The sequence below is a fragment of the Bufo bufo genome, chromosome 9 (assembly GCF_905171765.1).
Source record: "Bufo bufo chromosome 9, aBufBuf1.1, whole genome shotgun sequence".
Classification (NCBI taxonomy): Eukaryota; Metazoa; Chordata; class Amphibia; order Anura; family Bufonidae; genus Bufo; species Bufo bufo.
In genome coordinates, this window is record NC_053397.1 from 16,062,828 (window position 1) to 16,080,137 (window position 17,310).

The 17,310-nt window shown below is 50.7% G+C and overlaps 2 protein-coding genes across 3 annotated transcripts; one reads left to right on the forward strand and one right to left on the reverse strand.

The window, feature by feature from the left end:
- The first annotated feature begins 1,061 nt into the window (after positions 1-1,061).
- Positions 1,062-1,943, forward strand: LOC120979611 (histone H1.10-like). Of its 2 annotated transcripts, XM_040408471.1 has the most exons (2): positions 1,062-1,600; positions 1,637-1,943. In XM_040408471.1, the coding sequence occupies exons 1-2, from the start codon at positions 1,134-1,136 to the stop codon at positions 1,683-1,685; spliced, it is 516 nt and encodes a 171-aa protein (XP_040264405.1). In that variant the 5' UTR covers positions 1,062-1,133; the 3' UTR covers positions 1,686-1,943. The 2 variants fall into 2 exon arrangements, with proteins under 2 accessions (XP_040264405.1, XP_040264404.1); XM_040408470.1 differs by having other exon boundaries at positions 1,063-1,943.
- Positions 1,944-10,470: 8,527 nt separating this feature from the next.
- On the reverse strand, positions 10,471-12,103 carry LOC120979612 (histone H2A type 2-B). The gene is made up of 2 exons (XM_040408472.1): positions 12,013-12,103; positions 10,471-11,928 (listed from the first exon to the last, which is right to left on the reverse strand). The coding sequence occupies exon 2, from the start codon at positions 11,915-11,917 to the stop codon at positions 11,537-11,539; it is 381 nt and encodes a 126-aa protein (XP_040264406.1). The 5' UTR covers positions 11,918-11,928; positions 12,013-12,103; the 3' UTR covers positions 10,471-11,536.
- Positions 12,104-17,310: the final 5,207 nt, after the last annotated feature.

A 17,310-nucleotide genomic window follows, 5' to 3' on the forward strand; every position in this document is an offset into this window, starting at 1 on the left:
GACTACAAGCTAAGGAAATAGAGGTCGCTGCCCGGATGCTATAAATGACCCCGTATTTGTGCCCTTCAGTTTATATATAATAAAACGGCATCACCCGTCATAGAAATGTATCCTGGCTGAGACTTAAAGGGGTTGTCTATTTTGTTTTTTTAACATTGGCCTCAGCGGTAAAGTGTCCCCATCATGTGCTTGGAGCAGACAAAGACAAGTGCAAAAAGCTGGTCTTAGCAAATGACCCCCATTTTATCTATGGTTTTACATAGGACTGCAGGTAAATCCACTACATTAAGGTCACCACAATGTATTAAACTACAAATTCAACTCTGCTAAAACGGGCGCAGCAGACTCAAGTTTGTCATTTGTCCCATCTCATGGTCTAACCCAGGGCTCCAGGAAAATCTGCTGCTGCGCCAAAAGAGAACAGATCCAGCTCTGCTACATCTGCTCATAGCGTCCACACTAAGCACTAGAATTGCACAGTGTTTGATAATTTCCTCCCTTCGAGGTGGGTGTGTGCCAGGTAACCCTCCCTCCCCCCACAGACGAGGTGCCACCATGTCACCCCCCAGTGCCAACCTCAGGACCCCCCTCCAGCCCCAGGAATCACGTGAGGGGCGCTCTGTGTTACTTGCGCCAAATTAACCCCCCTCTATCTCCGGCCCCGCTGCACCGAGACCCCCCGAATAAATCTGCATCTGTCCCTTGAAACCCCCTCTTTCAGTCTGCAGAGTGATCCCCCCGCATCGCCCCCGTTTAACCCCCTCAAACCGCCCCCGAATAGCATGCCTCCCCACCGCTAGGGCTACGGCGGGCAGGGGATGCAGCGGTTAATCCGGTCATTTCGGGGTTAATCCACCGCCCACCGCCGTCGGTCTCGGCTCGGATGGTTGGAGGGGGGTCCCGGCTACACGGTGCATTCGGGATCCCGTTGCTGGAAGCCCCCGGTTTGCAGAAAATTGCGCAGAACCGTGCGCCAAGAAACACAAGTTGCAGGGAAGAGGCGCTCGGAGCTGTTGTTGTTCTCAACGTGGTCCGCTCCCTACGTATAAAGCGAGGAGGAGCCGGGGGCCGGGAGCAGACTGGTCCGGACTGTTGGGAAGAGCGCATCGTCGTGTTTGGAAAAAGGCGCAATCATGGCACCGCAAGAAGTCGCACCCGCCGGCAGGAGAAGCAAAGCAGCAGCGGCCGCCGCATCCCCCGGGGCCAAGAAGTCCGTCAGCAAGAAGAAGAAGAAGAGCCAGCCGGGCAGATACAGCCAGCTGGTGGTGGACACCATCAGGAAGCTGGGCGAGAGGAGCGGCTCCTCCCTGGCCAAGATCTACGGCGAGGCCAAGAAGGTCTCCTGGTTCGACCAGCAGAATGGTCGCACCTACCTGAAGTACTCCATCAAGGCGCTGGTGCAGAACGACACCCTCCTGCAGGTCAAGGGGGTGGGGGCCAACGGCTCCTTCCGCCTCAACAAGAAGAAGCTGGAGGGTCTGGCAGTGCCCCCCAAGAAAACGGCCCCTGCCCCCAAACCTGCGGCCAAGAAGAAGCCCGCGGCCCCGAAGAAGAGCCCCAAGAAAGCCAAGCCTGCGCCCAAGAAGAGCCCCAAGAAGGCGCCCAAGAAATCGCCTAAGAAATCTCCCAAGAAGAGCCCCAAGAAGGCGGCCAAGCCCAAGGCGCTGAGGGCCAAGAAGGCATAGCCGGTGCCAGGACTGTGTACATAGCCCCGCCCCCTCTGTTTATCTTTCGGACTGAACTTGTTACTTTTGTTGCTACTTTTGTTACATGAAGCTCGGATCCCTGTAGAGAGCTTCTCCCGGGCAGGAAGGGTTAAACGTTGCAGCCTGGGGCAGGTCTCATTCCTGAGGCTTTTTCTTTCCTTCCTGCATGCCATTTATTTTTGGTTTTCTACGATTTGTAGAATTTTGGCATTTTTGTAATGTGTATATATAAAAATTGCTTTTTTTATTTTAAAAAAGTTAATAAAACTAAAACAATGGTTAAGATTTTTGTTGGTTTCTTTGTGGGGATTTGGGGGCTGGGACTTGTTCTAGAAGAGTGGGATTGAACACTACTACTCCCAGTTTGCACTTGTTGTAGCTTTTTATTTAGATGCAGGTGAGGGGGATTTATTTTGCTTGTGTATTGCAGAGGGTGCACCACCATGGCAGCTTGCATTCTATTTGTAGGGTAAGTATCTGATCCCTGGGGATCTGGTGATGTTGTTGTGGTAGACCCCCAATTTAAAGGGGTGGTGCAGGCTTTTAAGTCATAATCTCCTGAGGATGAGCAATCACTAGCTGATCATGTGGGTTTAACACCCTGTGGCCCGGCCAATCAGCTGATCCATTGCCAGAATTCAGCTCCAGAGCTGCGCTCTCATCATTATAATGTAGAGTGCTCATCGCAGCCGTGTACTTCTGGCGCTGCACCAAACCGCTGATCGGCTAGCGATGACCTGTCCCCAGCCTGTACAACTGCTTTAGGCCTCCTGCACACGACCATTTTTTATTTTTTTTTGCAGTCCGCAAAAACTGGTTCCGTTTTTTCATCCGCGGGTCTTCCTTGATTTTTGGAGGATCCATGGACATGAAAAAAAAAGTCGTTTTGATGTCCGCCTGGCCGTGCGGAGCCAAACGGATCCGTCCTGACTTACAATGCAAGTTAATGGGGACGGATCCGTTTGACGTTGACACAATATGGTGCAATTGCAAACGGATCCGTCCCCCATTGACTTTCAATGTAAAGTCAGGAGTTAATATACCACAGGATCTGAGTTTTCTCCAATCCGATGGTATATTTTAACTTGAAGCGTCCCCATCACCATGGGAACGCCTCTATGTTAGAATATACCATCGGATTTGAGTTACATTGTGAAACTCCTATCCGACAGTATATTCTGCCGCACCTGAAGGGGTTAATTGTGCGTATCATAGCCCCCTGTAAGAGATCAGGGGCTTCCAGGCAGCAGACCCCCCCTCCCCCCACAGTTTGAATATCATTGGTGGCCAGTGTGCGGCCTCCCCTCTTCCCCCCCCCCGATCATTGGTGGCAGCGGAGAGTTCCGATCGGAGTCCCAGTTTAATCGCTGGGGCTCCGATCGGTAACTATTGCAACCAGGACGCTACTGCAGGCCTGATTGCCATGGTTACTTAGCAATATTAGAAGCATCATACTTACCTGCTGCGCTGTCTGTGTCCGGCCGGGAGCTCCTCCTACTGGTGACAGGTCTGTGCGGCGCATTGCTTAATGATCTGTCACTTACCAGTAGGATTGCTCCTAACCAGGCCTGCAGTAGCGTCCTGGTTGCCATGGTTACCGATCGGAGCCCCAGCGATTAAACTGGGACTCCGATCGGAACTCTCCGCTGCCACCAATGATGGAGGGGGAGAGGGGAGGCCGCACACTGGCCACCAATGATATTAATACAAGGGGGGGGGGGGCACACACTGGCCACCAATGATAATACAATAGAGGGAGGGGTTGCCGGGGGGGGCGCACATTGGCCGCCAATGATAATACAATGGAGGGGAGGCCGCACACTGTGCCACCAATGAAAATAATACAATAGAGAGAGGGAGGGGGGGCTGCACAGGCCACCAATGAAATTAAAACTGGGGAGGGAGGGGGGTCTGCAAAAACTGCGGCTCGGATGCGGACCAAAACAACTGTCGCGCATCAGGCCATAAAGCGATGTACTAGGATTTTGATTTCCTATTCAAATGATGGTTTTGTCAATATCTGATCGGTGGGGGTCGTACTCGTAGCACCGCTGCCAGTTCATCAGTCACATAATTTATGTGCATCTCAGTCCCATTCAAGTGAATTGGGCTGAGTTGCAATACTAAACATGACCACTATGCAATGGATGGCGCTGTGCTTGGTAAGTTGCAAGGAGGCCTCCATCTCAAACAGCTGATGGGGGGGTGGGGCAGGCAGGAGTCAGACCCCTGATCTTCAGGATAGGTCATCAATATCAGGTGGGGGTCCAACTGAATACAGCGCTTCATTCTCGTCACTGTTTACCTGGTCGCCATCCACACCACAGCAGCAAACAGTGTAATTACAGCGCCTCTACCCCCATTCACTTGAAGGAGCAGTTGTAGTTACATTATATCCCATTCAAGTGAATGGGGCGGAGGAGCTGTAATTACACTGCTTGCTGCTGTGGTGTGGACACAGCGCACGCAGGATGACCCCCCCCATCTGATATTGATTACCTATCCTGAGGATGTCATCAATATCGGAAACCGGAATACCCCTTTAACATTCAGGACAATGAAAGGGTTGCGGCTCTCCTGTGAGTATTGCGTTTCTACAGACCAGGAGATCCATTTGTCATGCCCCGCCCCCTCAGATCTGATTGGTGGGGGGTTCCAATACCCCACTCCCCTGCTGATCCACTGTTCTGCTGTAGCTCCTTCTAATGGACAGAGCTGTGTAGTTTCTGCACTGGAGCTCTCCTGAAACTGCTGGTCGGACCCCTGCCACGAGGATAGACCATCAATAGTAAAATCCTAGACAACCCCTTTAAGGTCACTTTCACACTTGCGGTAGCCTTTTCCAGCAGGCTGTTCTGGCGGGGAAATAGCCTGCCGGATCCGTGCTACCGCAAGCACACCGTGCCGCCGAAGTCTGCACCGGCCCCGTTCACTATACCGGGGGCGGGCTGGAGGTCCGGCTTCAGCACGGCAATGCTTGGGATGTTTACCGTGCTGCGGCCGGACCTCCAGCCCGCCCCCGGTATAGTGAATGGGGCCGGTGCAGACTTCTGGCGGCACGGATCCAGCAGGTCACTCCCCTGCCAGAACAGCCTGCTGGAAAAGGCTACCACAAGTGTGAAAGTAACCGAAATAAGTTCTGCCAAACCAATTTCAGTGGGATAAATCAGCCATCTAATGTGTATCGGGGGCCTGCAGAGTTCACCCCACTCCCACTGGTAGATTTGGGGCAGAGGATTGGGCTGTTGGATTTCAATATGCCCTATCCTTTTTGTTGTAAATAGGGACAAGCCACCTCCGCGTCTTACTCCCCCTTCCCTGCTGAGAACACATGCACACTAAGCTGATCCAAGCATGCATGTGTATGGGGGGTCGGGGGGGCAGCTCCAGTTCTTCCACCTTGGACATTTATAAGATTGTCAGGGCTTGTCCCATTGTAAACACTTATCCCCTATCTAGATGTGGTGGTCCGACTGCTAGGGCCCCTGGCGATCACACTGTTCAGAGCTCCCCATGATAGTCAGGGGCCCCAGAAGTAAGACCCCCCCCGATCAGGCAATACATGACAATATTATTTTCCTTGGTGGGGGGGGAAGCAGGCAGGATAATTAATTCTGTTCTAGTTCATCAACAGGCGTGACACCATTATACGGGGTCCCCACTAGTCGTCACCGACACGCTGCCCTGTTTTTGGGTTCCTTAGTAAATGGAATACAAAACCAATTCCATCGGGGGAGGGGCAACATTTTGTATGTTTTTGTTTAAAAGTGCAGAACATACACAAATACCTGAAAACTGTGGGGGAAGTACAAACCTCAGTATACCCTGCCAGACACACAATGAGGGTTGTAGTTTTGCAGTGGCTGGGGAACATTATATTGGGTATCATGGTGTCCTCCCCACACTGCTCCCCACTGCTCAGCAGCTGCAGAAGACACAATATGGTGGACAAAGAATCCACCGCAGCGCTGCCCCCGTATATGTCTTCTGTGGTGGGTGGTTAGATTCGGGCACAGCTGAGTTTAAAAAAATAAATTGATAACAGTTGCACCAAGTCCTCCGGGTAACGTCACATTAGACAAAATAGTGATTTTATTCTAAGCAAAGTGACATACGGTGCAGCTGTGGGCAGAGTCCTGGCATCTAACGGCACGAGTTGTTGTTAACTAGTGCAGCTGCCGACTGCAACAGGTGGTAGAACCATGAAAAACTGCGGCTTGCAGCAAGCGGGCACCACCATGGGCTCACAGTATATAGGAATATTTAATGCCAGGCTCTTTCACATATAGAAGACCTGGGCACCACCATGGGCTCACAGTATATAGGAATATTTAATGCCAGGCTCTTTTACATATAGACATCCTGGGCACCACCATGGGGGTTAAAGATAATCTGTCAGCAGTTATCTTATGCAAAACTGCTGACACTAGGTAGGAACTAGAGAGATCAGTACAAACAAACCTCATCAGGAGTAGTGTGCATATGAAGTTTTATCCTGCCAGATTCTGCTCCTACCAAGTGTCCTAGAGGAGGAGCTTCACTGTAAAGTGCTCCTTGCACTGAGCCGCTTCCCACCCCTCCCATCGGAAGACCACCTGTAGGATGCTGCAGCCATCACTCAGAGGGGAGAGGCTGTGAAGCAGCTGAATACAGAGAGCACTTCACAGCAAAGCTTCGCCTCCTGGGAACAAGCAGCAGCAGAGCCTTGAAGAATAAAACTTCATATTCACACTACTCCTGATTAAAAAAATATATATAAGAAAATCTCAGCAGAAGGTAATGTTTGCCCTGCTCTCCCACCTTGCTGTCTGCCGTGTAACATGCTCAAAACTGAGATCCCCTTTAAGCAAAGTCTACGAGGAGATTATTCCACACAACTCAGACTCAACACGTTTCCGTTTAAAACCGGGGAAAGTGGTTTATTGACACACTGAATAGAAAAAGACAATTTTCTGATATATAAAGAAACAATATTGCACACTATTAATTAAAGTGCTTCTAAAACGACTCAAGACAATCTTAGACAGTAAAGAAAGAACTGAAATCACTTCTATCACCATCTTGTCAGCAGAGTGGTCGGGCCCCTAAAAGGACACGGTGGGAGCACCAGAAGACATGGTAGCTTTCATGTAGGATGCACACGGGCTGGATTTACACTGAAGTTGGTGGTAACTCTTCCCAATGGATTGGGTGCTCACTAGGGGTGCTGGAAGCATAGGAAGTGGAGCTGGTGATAAAATCGGGGTGATACCCAATAGTGGACCCCTTTAGTTAAGGCTGAGCTCAGAGGGCATTGGTGCCAGGAAGGTGCCCTACACTTTGGACATCAGTCAACCATTCCTTCCCATACACATGCATGTTGGGCAACAGGGAGAGGCCCATAAATTGCTATCAGACACCTCCTTAGGCCTAGTTCACACGAACGTGTGTGATCCGTGGCCGTATTGCGGGCCGCAATACACGGCCACAGTTCTGTGTGCATTCCACATCACGGATGCGGACCCATTCACTTCAATGGGTCCGCAAATCCGGAACGGGACCCCTCGGAAGCACTACGGAGTGCTTCCCTGGGGTTGCGTCCCGCAAAAAGATAGAACATGTCATATCTTTTTGCGGAACGGGCGGATCGCGGACCCATTACAGTGAATGGGTCCGCGATCCGATGCGGCTGACCTACGGCCGGCGATCGTGCATTGCGGGCCGCAGCATGGGCACGGGTCACACACGTTCGTGTGAACTCGGCCTTAAGGACTGGGCATGTTGAAATCCAACAGCCTGATCCTGAAGGCCCCCCTAAAATCTGCCGTAAAAGAGCCCAACGCACATGAGATGGTCGGCTGGTTCCAGCTGAAATTGGCAGGTGCGACCGTAGTTCATCTAATGTGGAATTTTGGTTGGGACTCAATGTCCTTGTGTGAACCCAGCCTTAAGATGAGGCGACTCCTCGCACCCCACATGACCCCCCATTACACGACATTGTAAATCCAACCAATGCTGAAAAAAAAAAAAAAAAAAAGGGAACATTACCCAGAAATGTCACAACCTATGAAAGGACGGGACACGTGGCCAGTCATGGTGGCTCCTGGCAGGACAACCACTTCTTACAGTCACTTGAAAAAGGAGCCGAAACTTCTTCAAGGGCCAATCAGCACACAGAGATTACGAGAGGACTTTTAACTTTCGCTGACGAGTCTTCTTTTTGGGCAAATTTACTTGATAAAGTGCAGACAGTAGGGAGGACGCATTACTCTGCGCATTCAAGGTGCTTTCTAAAATCTTCAGACACTGGCAAGAAAAGAACAAAGACCAGAGGTGCAAAAAAATAAAAATAAAAAATGCTGGGAGTAGTAGTTCTACAAAACTGGACTAACAGTTTGGCGATCCATGCTGCTAACCTAAGAGGGGTATTCCGGTTATGTAATCAGGATACACGACCTGGATTGTGGGGGTCCTAGCAGTAGGATGTATTCAATTCTATCGGAGTTCTGCAGATAGTCGCTCCGCTCATTTCAGGGGGGCTCACAGTGTACAGGGCCCTGTTCTTATGATCGTGGGGTCCCAGCAGCAGGACCCCCCACTGATCTAATAGTTATGTCCTCTCCTAATATAACCGGAATACCCCTTTAAGGAGCCAGAAATTAGGAACTTCAAATCAACCTCAACCTAAACAGCGGCTCCGGGGAGAAGTCCAGTCCTGGGTTACCTTCCATACAAGTACAACCACAGTGTAATAACAGCGAGCTTTAGATGTAGCAGTGGTGGTGCGGTGCTCTTCTGCACCATGTCAGCTACTGGTGGCTCATCAGAAATTATGACACTGCCACTTTTCCAGCTAGAAACTATAGGTTATATAATCTACAGGTACTGAGCCCAAGTTACATGCTGTATTATACTCCAGAGCTGCACTCACTATTCTGCTGGTGGAGTCACTGTGTACATACATTACTAGGAGAATAGTGAGTGCAGCTCTGGAGTATAATACAGGATGTAACTCAGGATCAGTACAGGATAAGTATTGTATGTACACAGTGACTGCACCAGCAGAATAGTGAGTGCAGCTCTGGAGTATAGTACAGGAAGTAACTCAGGATCAGTAATATGTGGGTAGACATATCACCTTATTATGTACTCAGGCAATTTACATATGCAGTGTCAGACTATGAAAATACTAAGAGGACCTTTCATCGGTCCAAACATTGCAAGATAACCATCAGGTTGTGTAGAGCGGCGCCCAGGGATCTCACTGCACTTACTATTATCCCTGGGCGCCGCTCCGTTCCCCCGCTGTGTCCTCCGGTATCTTCACTGAATTGGTTCGACTAGGCGGAGTCTGCCCCGTTTCACCCTGGGCGTTCCTTCTTCCCTGGCTGCAGCGCTGTCCAATCGCAGCGCAGAGCGTCACAGCCTGGGAGTACAGGTACTTATCTCAATTGATAAAATCCAGGTCCTCCTTAAGAGCTTGAAGGGCACAAAATCAGTTCATCACAGGCTGGACATAGTAAATGGTAACATTCTGGCAGTCTGCATTCACCATTAGGGGGAGCTCACTGAATACAGTCCTATAATTGCCCTCAATGTATCAATATGCAGTGAGTACCTGAGCTCCATCTAGTGGTGGCTGCGGGAAAACGGTATCACTTAGGGCTCTTTCACACTTGCGTTCTTTTCTTCCGGCATAGAGTTCGTCGTCGGGGCTCTATGCCGGAAGAATCCTGATCAGTTTTATCCTAGTGCATTCTGAATGGAGAGAAATCCGTTCAGGATGCATCAGGATGTCTTCAGTTCCGGAACGGAACATTTTTTGGCCGGAGAAAATACCGCAGCCTGCTGCACTTTTTGCTCCGGCCAAAAACCCTGAACACTTGCCGCAAGGCCGGATCCGGAATTAATGCCCATTGAAAGGCATTAATCAGGACCCGGCCTTAAGCTAAACGTCGTTTCAGCGCATTGCCGGATCTGACGTTTAGCTTTTTCTGAATGGTTACCATGGCTGCCGGGACGCTAAAGTCCTGTTTGCCATGGTAAAGTGTAGTGGGGAGCGGGGGAGCAGTATACTTACCGTCCGTGTGGCTGCCCGGGCGCCCCACGCGCATGGATGACGTGATCACATGGATCACGTCATCCATGCGCATGGTGCGCTCTGACGTCATTCTGGAGCGCCCCGGGAGCCGCACGGACTAAGTATACTGCTCCCCCGCTCCCCACTACTACTATGGCAATCCTGGGTGCCATAGTAACACTGAACGCATTTTGAAGACGGATCCGTCTTCAAATGCTTTCAGTTCACTTGCGTTTTTTCGGATCCGGCGGGCACCTCCGGCAAATGGAGTACACGCCGGATCCGGACAACGCAAGTGTGAAAGAGGCCTTAGCTATCTGTGCAGTAGATCTGGAGCTGTGTATCAGAAATGCCAGAGCTCCGACTCCTATAAAGATAAATGAAGAAACCTCAGCACAGAACTCTTTACCTAAAACTGAAACGGCGTTACAGCTGGAGATTCAATAAGCCTGTGATTATCTGACAACCCAACAACCATCCGATATCACTGGTGCTGGATTAAAGGACTTCAGAGATCTATAACATGTTCACATTACCTCTCTCTGACTGTTGGGATTAGAAAAACATAGCTGCTTTCTCCTTCCAACAGCGCCACCCCTGTCCATGGGTTGTGTCCGGTACTGCAGCTCAGTTCTACTGAAGAGAATGGTGCCAAGATGCGATACCACATACGACCTGTGAACGGGGGTGGCGCTGTATTTTTGGGCGAGAAAGCAGACACTTTCTAATTCTGGACAATCCCTTTAAAATTTCCCAGATTTTCTACATCATACTCCCATAGTCATACCGGCCGATGCAGGGTCAGTTTGGAGAGGGGGTGACGATTTATGCAACACATCCATTAGGAACACTACTCAGCATCTCCGGTTAGTATTGGGGGGGGGGGGGGGGGGGGGTGATTACTGACGCAACTCACCTATGGTTGCTTTCTATGAACATCTGTAACATTGTTGCATCATGAGAAAAATAAATAAATAAAACTTACGTTCCACATTTGCTCAAATACGCCAATCCCGTAACATGACTACCATAACCAACCCGCCGCCACCCGACAGCGCCTTTCACTACGAGAAACCGAAAAATGACAACGACACCCCCCACCCACCCACATTTAAATGAAAACGCCGGTGTAGAAAGGGTTAAGCGGTGGTGATGTCTGACGACCAAGAACTCGTTGATGGTCCTCCCCCCAAAACTAGCGGAACGTTACGATACGTCACAACACAGGAAAACAGAAGTGCAAACCGCCCCAAAAAAAAAACAAAAACACAAAGACAGACCACAAACGGGGACAAAGGATAAAATCGCCTAAAAAGGTTTGGACTAGGGAAAGTCAAAAGTGTGTTAACCCTTCGTAAAACAGGAGGTGCTTTACCTCCATGCCAGCACAGGAAAGAGTTAATCCTAGAAAAAAAAAAAAAGGGTGCAAAACATGAATTAACCATAGTGTGCACCCAGGGGGGACTTTGGGGGTTAAATTTGACTTTGGGGAATTAACCCTTGCGGTAAAAACTAGATTTTGAAGGGGGGGGGGGGGGGGGAATTGGCGCTTGTACAGACAGACTGCAGTCGATTTTTTGCAAAACTGATGGGCAATTAATTACAAATCTGGAAACTGGGCTTTGGCTGCTGTATATTGGGGGCAACTGGCACCCCCTACCTCTAACAAGATAATTAACACTTTGGAAGCTGGAATGGGGGTAACTAGCGCTCAGCCCTGGGTCCTAAGGCCCCCCGACTACTAAGAACCCCCCCTCCCCGTAGTCGGCTCTCATTTCTTGGAGGTCTGGGTCTTCTTGGGCAGCAGCACCGCCTGGATGTTGGGCAGGACGCCCCCCTGGGCGATGGTCACCCCTCCCAGCAGCTTGTTGAGCTCCTCGTCGTTGCGGATCGCCAGCTGCAGGTGCCGCGGGATGATGCGGGTCTTCTTGTTGTCCCGCGCCGCGTTCCCGGCCAGCTCCAGGATCTCCGCCGACAGGTACTCCAGCACGGCGGCCAGGTAGACGGGAGCGCCAGCCCCGACCCGCTCAGCGTAATTCCCCTTCCGGAGCAGCCGGTGGACGCGGCCTACTGGAAACTGCAGCCCGGCCCTAGAGGAGCGAGACTTGGCCTTGGCTCTGGCTTTGCCGCCGGATTTCCCTCGTCCTGACATGGCTCTCACACCTGCAGGAGGGGGAAGGAGAGAGACAAGAACTTTTAGCGTCGGTTAGCGGTGAAGCGCAGCGCCCGAGGCCGACGGCGTCTCACCGTAGTCGGTCAACTCCGGGCAGTCCCCGCTGTGTGGATCACCCGCCGCGCGATCTGCCCTCCTCCACAGCCAGCGCCGCACTAGCGAGGCCACGCCCACAACGGCCTTTCCTAGCGCGCCCGCGGCTCTGATTGGCTGATATCACAGCGCTCCCTCCTTCTCAGTGGACACATCGTCATCCTCGATTTGCATTGACACGCCCCTCCTTAGTGTCAGCGTTCTCCTGCTGAATGTCGTTATTTGGGGGGGGGGGGTCCTGGAGGAGGGGGGCTGCTAGTAATGAAAGGGTTAATCCAAGTGCTATGGAAGGCCAGGAGGGTCCATAGACATAGACAGCTGCCAGATAATGCTCAGCATTTACAATGCCAGTAATGGACTGGTCCATGCTTCTTTGTCTACCGGTCCATAAGAGATCTAAATCCATTCCACCCATGGGATCTGGTATCAGATGGGACCTGCGCAAATATTTATTGCACCCGAGTTTGGTATGGTAGAGGATAAAAAAAAAAATTCTACAATTTTTGGTAAACAATAGAAATACTATTGTTTACAAAAAATTGTAGAAAAAAAAAATCTAAAATTATCCCCATATTCAAACTAAATCAGGGACACTGACTGCTGCACTGTGGTATCTGGTTCTGCTGGGGCTGTATATTGTGCTGCACTGTGGTATCTGGTTCTGCTGGGGCAGTATATTGTGCTGCACTGTGGTATCTGGTTCTGCTGGGGCTGTATATTGTGCTGCACTGTGGTATTTGGTTCTGCTGGGGCGGTATATTATGCTGCACTGTGGTATCTGGTTCTGCTGGGGCAGTATATTGTGCTGCACTGTGGTATCTGGTTCTGCTGGGGCGGTATATTGTGCTGCACTGTGGTATCTGGTTCTGCTGGGGCAGTATATTATGCTGCACTGTGGTATTTGGTTCTGCTGGGGCAGTATATTATGCTGCACTGTGGTATCTGGTTCTGCTGGGGCGGTATATTGTGCTGCACTGTGGTATCTGGTTCTGCTGGGGCAGTATATTATGCTGCACTGTGGTATCTGGTTCTGCTGGGGCAGTATATTGTCCCGTACTGTGGTACCTTGTTCTGCTGGGGCGGTATATTATGCTGCACTGTGGTATTTGGTTCTGCTGGGGAAGTATATTGTGCTGCACTGTGGTATTTGGTTCTGCTGGGGCGGTATATTGTGCTGCACTGTGGTATCTGGTTCTGCTGGGGCAGTATATAGTGCTGCACTGTGGTATCTGGTTCTGCTGGGGCAGTATATTGTGCTGCACTGTGGTATCTGGTTCTGCTGGGGCAGTATATTGTGCTGCACTGTGGTATTTGGTTCTGCTGGGGCAGTATATTGTGCTGCACTGTGGTATTTGGTTCTGCTGGGGCGGTATATTGTGCTGCACTGTGGTATTTGGTTCTGCTGGGGCGGTATATTGTGCTGCACTGTGGTATCTGGTTCTGCTGGGGCAGTATATTGTGCTGCACTGTGGTATCTGGTTCTGCTGGGGCAGTATATTGTGCTGCACTGTGGTATTTGGTTCTGCTGGGGCGGTATATTGTGCTGCACTGTGGTATCTGGTTCTGCTGGGGCAGTATATTGTTCTGCACTGTGATATCTGGTTCTGCTGGGGCAGTATATTGTGCTGCACTGTGGTATTTGGTTCTGCTGGGGCGGTATATTGTGCTGCACTGTGGTATCTGGTTCTGCTGGGGCAGTATATTGTGCTGCACTGTGGTATCTGGTTCTGCTGGGGCGGTATATTGTGCTGCACTGTGGTATCTGGTTCTGCTGGGGCGGTATATTGTGCTGCACTGTGGTATCTGGTTCTGCTGGGGCAGTATATTGTGCTGCACTGTGGTATTTGGTTCTGCTGGGGCAGTATATTGTGCTGCACTGTGGTATCTGGTTCTGCTGGGGCAGTATATTGTGCTGCACTGTGGTATTTGGTTCTGCTGGGGCAGTATATTGTGCTGCACTGTGGTATTTGGTTCTGCTGGGGCGGTATATTGTGGTCTGCACTGTGGTATTTGGTTCTGCTGGGGCGGTATATTGTGCTGCACTGTGGTATCTGGTTCTGCTGGGGCAGTATATTGTGCTGCACTGTGGTATCTGGTTCTGCTGGGGCAGTATATTGTGCTGCACTGTGGTATTTGGTTCTGCTGGGGCGGTATATTGTGCTGCACTGTGGTATCTGGTTCTGCTGGGGCAGTATATTGTTCTGCACTGTGATATCTGGTTCTGCTGGGGCAGTATATTGTGCTGCACTGTGGTATTTGGTTCTGCTGGGGCGGTATATTGTGCTGCACTGTGGTATCTGGTTCTGCTGGGGCAGTATATTGTGCTGCACTGTGGTATCTGGTTCTGCTGGGGCGGTATATTGTGCTGCACTGTGGTATCTGGTTCTGCTGGGGCGGTATATTGTGCTGCACTGTGGTATCTGGTTCTGCTGGGGCAGTATATTGTGCTGCACTGTGGTATTTGGTTTTGCTGGGGCAGTATATTGTGCTGCACTGTGGTATCTGGTTCTGCTGGGGCAGTATATTGTGCTGCACTGTGGTATATGGTTCTGCTGGGGCGGTATATTGTGCTGCACTGTGGTATCTGGTTCTGCTGGGGCGGTATATTGTGCTGCACTGTGGTATCTGGTTCTGCTGGGGCAGTATATTGTGCTGCACTGTGGTATTTGGTTCTGCTGGGGCAGTATATTGTGCTGCACTGTGGTATCTGGTTCTGCTGGGGCGGTATATTGTGCTGCACTGTGGTATTTGGTTCTGCTGGGGCGGTATATTGTGCTGCACTGTGGTATCTGGTTCTGCTGGGGCAGTATATTGTGCTGCACTGTGGTATTTGGTTCTGCTGGGGCGGTATATTGTGCTGCACTGTGGTATCTGGTTCTGCTGGGGCAGTATATTGTGCTGCACTGTGGTATCTGGTTCTGCTGGGGCGGTATATTGTGCTGCACTGTGGTATCTGGTTCTGCTGGGGCGGTATATTGTGCTGCACTGTGGTATCTGGTTCTGCTGGGGCAGTATATTGTGCTGCACTGTGGTATTTGGTTCTGCTGGGGCAGTATATTGTGCTGCACTGTGGTATCTGGTTCTGCTGGGGCAGTATATTGTGCTGCACTGTGGTATATGGTTCTGCTGGGGCAGTATATTGTGCTGCACTGTGGTATCTGGTTCTGCTGGGGCGGTATATTATGCTGCACTGTGGTATCTGGTTCTGCTGGGGCAGTATATTGTGCTGCACTGTGGTATCTGGTTCTGCTGGGGCGGTATATTATGCTGCACTGTGGTATTTGGTTCTGCTGGGGCGGTATATTGTGCTGCACTGTGGTATCTGGTTCTGCTGGGGCGGTATATTGTGCTGCACTGTGGTATTTGGTTCTGCTGGGGCGGTATATTGTGCTGCACTGTGGTATTTGGTTCTGCTGGGGCGGTATATTGTGCTGCACTGTGGTATCTGGTTCTGCTGGGGCAGTATATTATGCTGCACTGTGGTATCTGGTTCTGCTGGGGCAGTATATTATGCTGCACTGTGGTATTTGGTTCTGCTGGGGCAGTATATTATGCTGCACTGTGGTATCTGGTTCTGCTGGGGCGGTATATTATGCTGCACTGTGGCATCTGGTTCTGCTGGGGCGGTATATTATGCTGCACTGTGGCATCTGGTTCTGCTGGGGCAGTATATTGTGCTGCACTGTGGTATTTGGTTCTGCTGGGGCAGTATATTGTGCTGCACTGTGGTATCTGGTTCTGCTGGGGCAGTATATTGTGCTGCACTGTGCTATCTGGTTCTGCTGGGGCAGTATATTGTGCTGCACTGTGCTATCTGGTTCTGCTGGGGCGGTATATTATGCTGCACTGTGGTATCTGGTTCTGCTGGGGCAGTATATTGTGCTGCACTGTGGTATTTGGTTCTGCTGGGGCAGTATATTGTGCTGCACTGTGCTATCTGGTTCTGCTGGGGCAGTATATTGTGCTGCACTGTGCTATCTGGTTCTGCTGGGGCAGTATATTGTGCTGCACTGTGGTATCTGGTTCTGCTGGGGCAGTATATTGTGCTGCACTGTGCTATCTGGTTCTGCTGGGGCAGTATATTGTGCTGCACTGTGGTATTTGGTTCTGCTGGGGCGGTATATTGTGGTGCACTGTGGTATCTGGTTCTGCTGGGGCGGTATATTGTGCTGCACTGTGGTATTTGGTTCTGCTGGGGCGGTATATTGTGCTGCACTGTGGTATCTGGTTCTGCTGGGGCAGTATATTGTGCTGCACTGTGGTATATGGTTCTGCTGGGGCAGTATATTGTGCTGCACTGTGGTATCTGGTTCTGCTGGGGCGGTATATTATGCTGCACTGTGGTATCTGGTTCTGCTGGGGCAGTATATTGTGCTGCACTGTGGTATCTGGTTCTGCTGGGGCGGTATATTATGCTGCACTGTGGTATTTGGTTCTGCTGGGGCGGTATATTGTGCTGCACTGTGGTATCTGGTTCTGCTGGGGCGGTATATTGTGCTGCACTGTGGTATTTGGTTCTGCTGGGGCGGTATATTGTGCTGCACTGTGGTATTTGGTTCTGCTGGGGCGGTATATTGTGCTGCACTGTGGTATCTGGTTCTGCTGGGGCAGTATATTATGCTGCACTGTGGTATCTGGTTCTGCTGGGGCAGTATATTATGCTGCACTGTGGTATTTGGTTCTGCTGGGGCAGTATATTATGCTGCACTGTGGTATCTGGTTCTGCTGGGGCGGTATATTATGCTGCACTGTGGCATCTGGTTCTGCTGGGGCGGTATATTATGCTGCACTGTGGCATCTGGTTCTGCTGGGGCAGTATATTGTGCTGCACTGTGGTATTTGGTTCTGCTGGGGCAGTATATTGTGCTGCACTGTGGTATCTGGTTCTGCTGGGGCAGTATATTGTGCTGCACTGTGCTATCTGGTTCTGCTGGGGCAGTATATTGTGCTGCACTGTGCTATCTGGTTCTGCTGGGGCGGTATATTATGCTGCACTGTGGTATCTGGTTCTGCTGGGGCAGTATATTGTGCTGCACTGTGGTATTTGGTTCTGCTGGGGCAGTATATTGTGCTGCACTGTGCTATCTGGTTCTGCTGGGGCAGTATATTGTGCTGCACTGTGCTATCTGGTTCTGCTGGGGCAGTATATTGTGCTGCACTGTGGTATCTGGTTCTGCTGGGGCAGTATATTGTGCTGCACTGTGCTATCTGGTTCTGCTGGGGCAGTATATTGTGCTGCACTGTGGTATTTGGTTCTGCTGGGGCGGTATATTGTGCTG

Coding starts and splice junctions, on each gene's coding strand:
- LOC120979611 (XM_040408470.1), top strand. CDS start 1,134: ATGGCACCGCAAGAAGTCGCACCCGCCGGCAGGAGAAGCAAAGCAGCA.
- LOC120979612 (XM_040408472.1), bottom strand. CDS start 11,917: ATGTCAGGACGAGGGAAATCCGGCGGCAAAGCCAGAGCCAAGGCCAAG.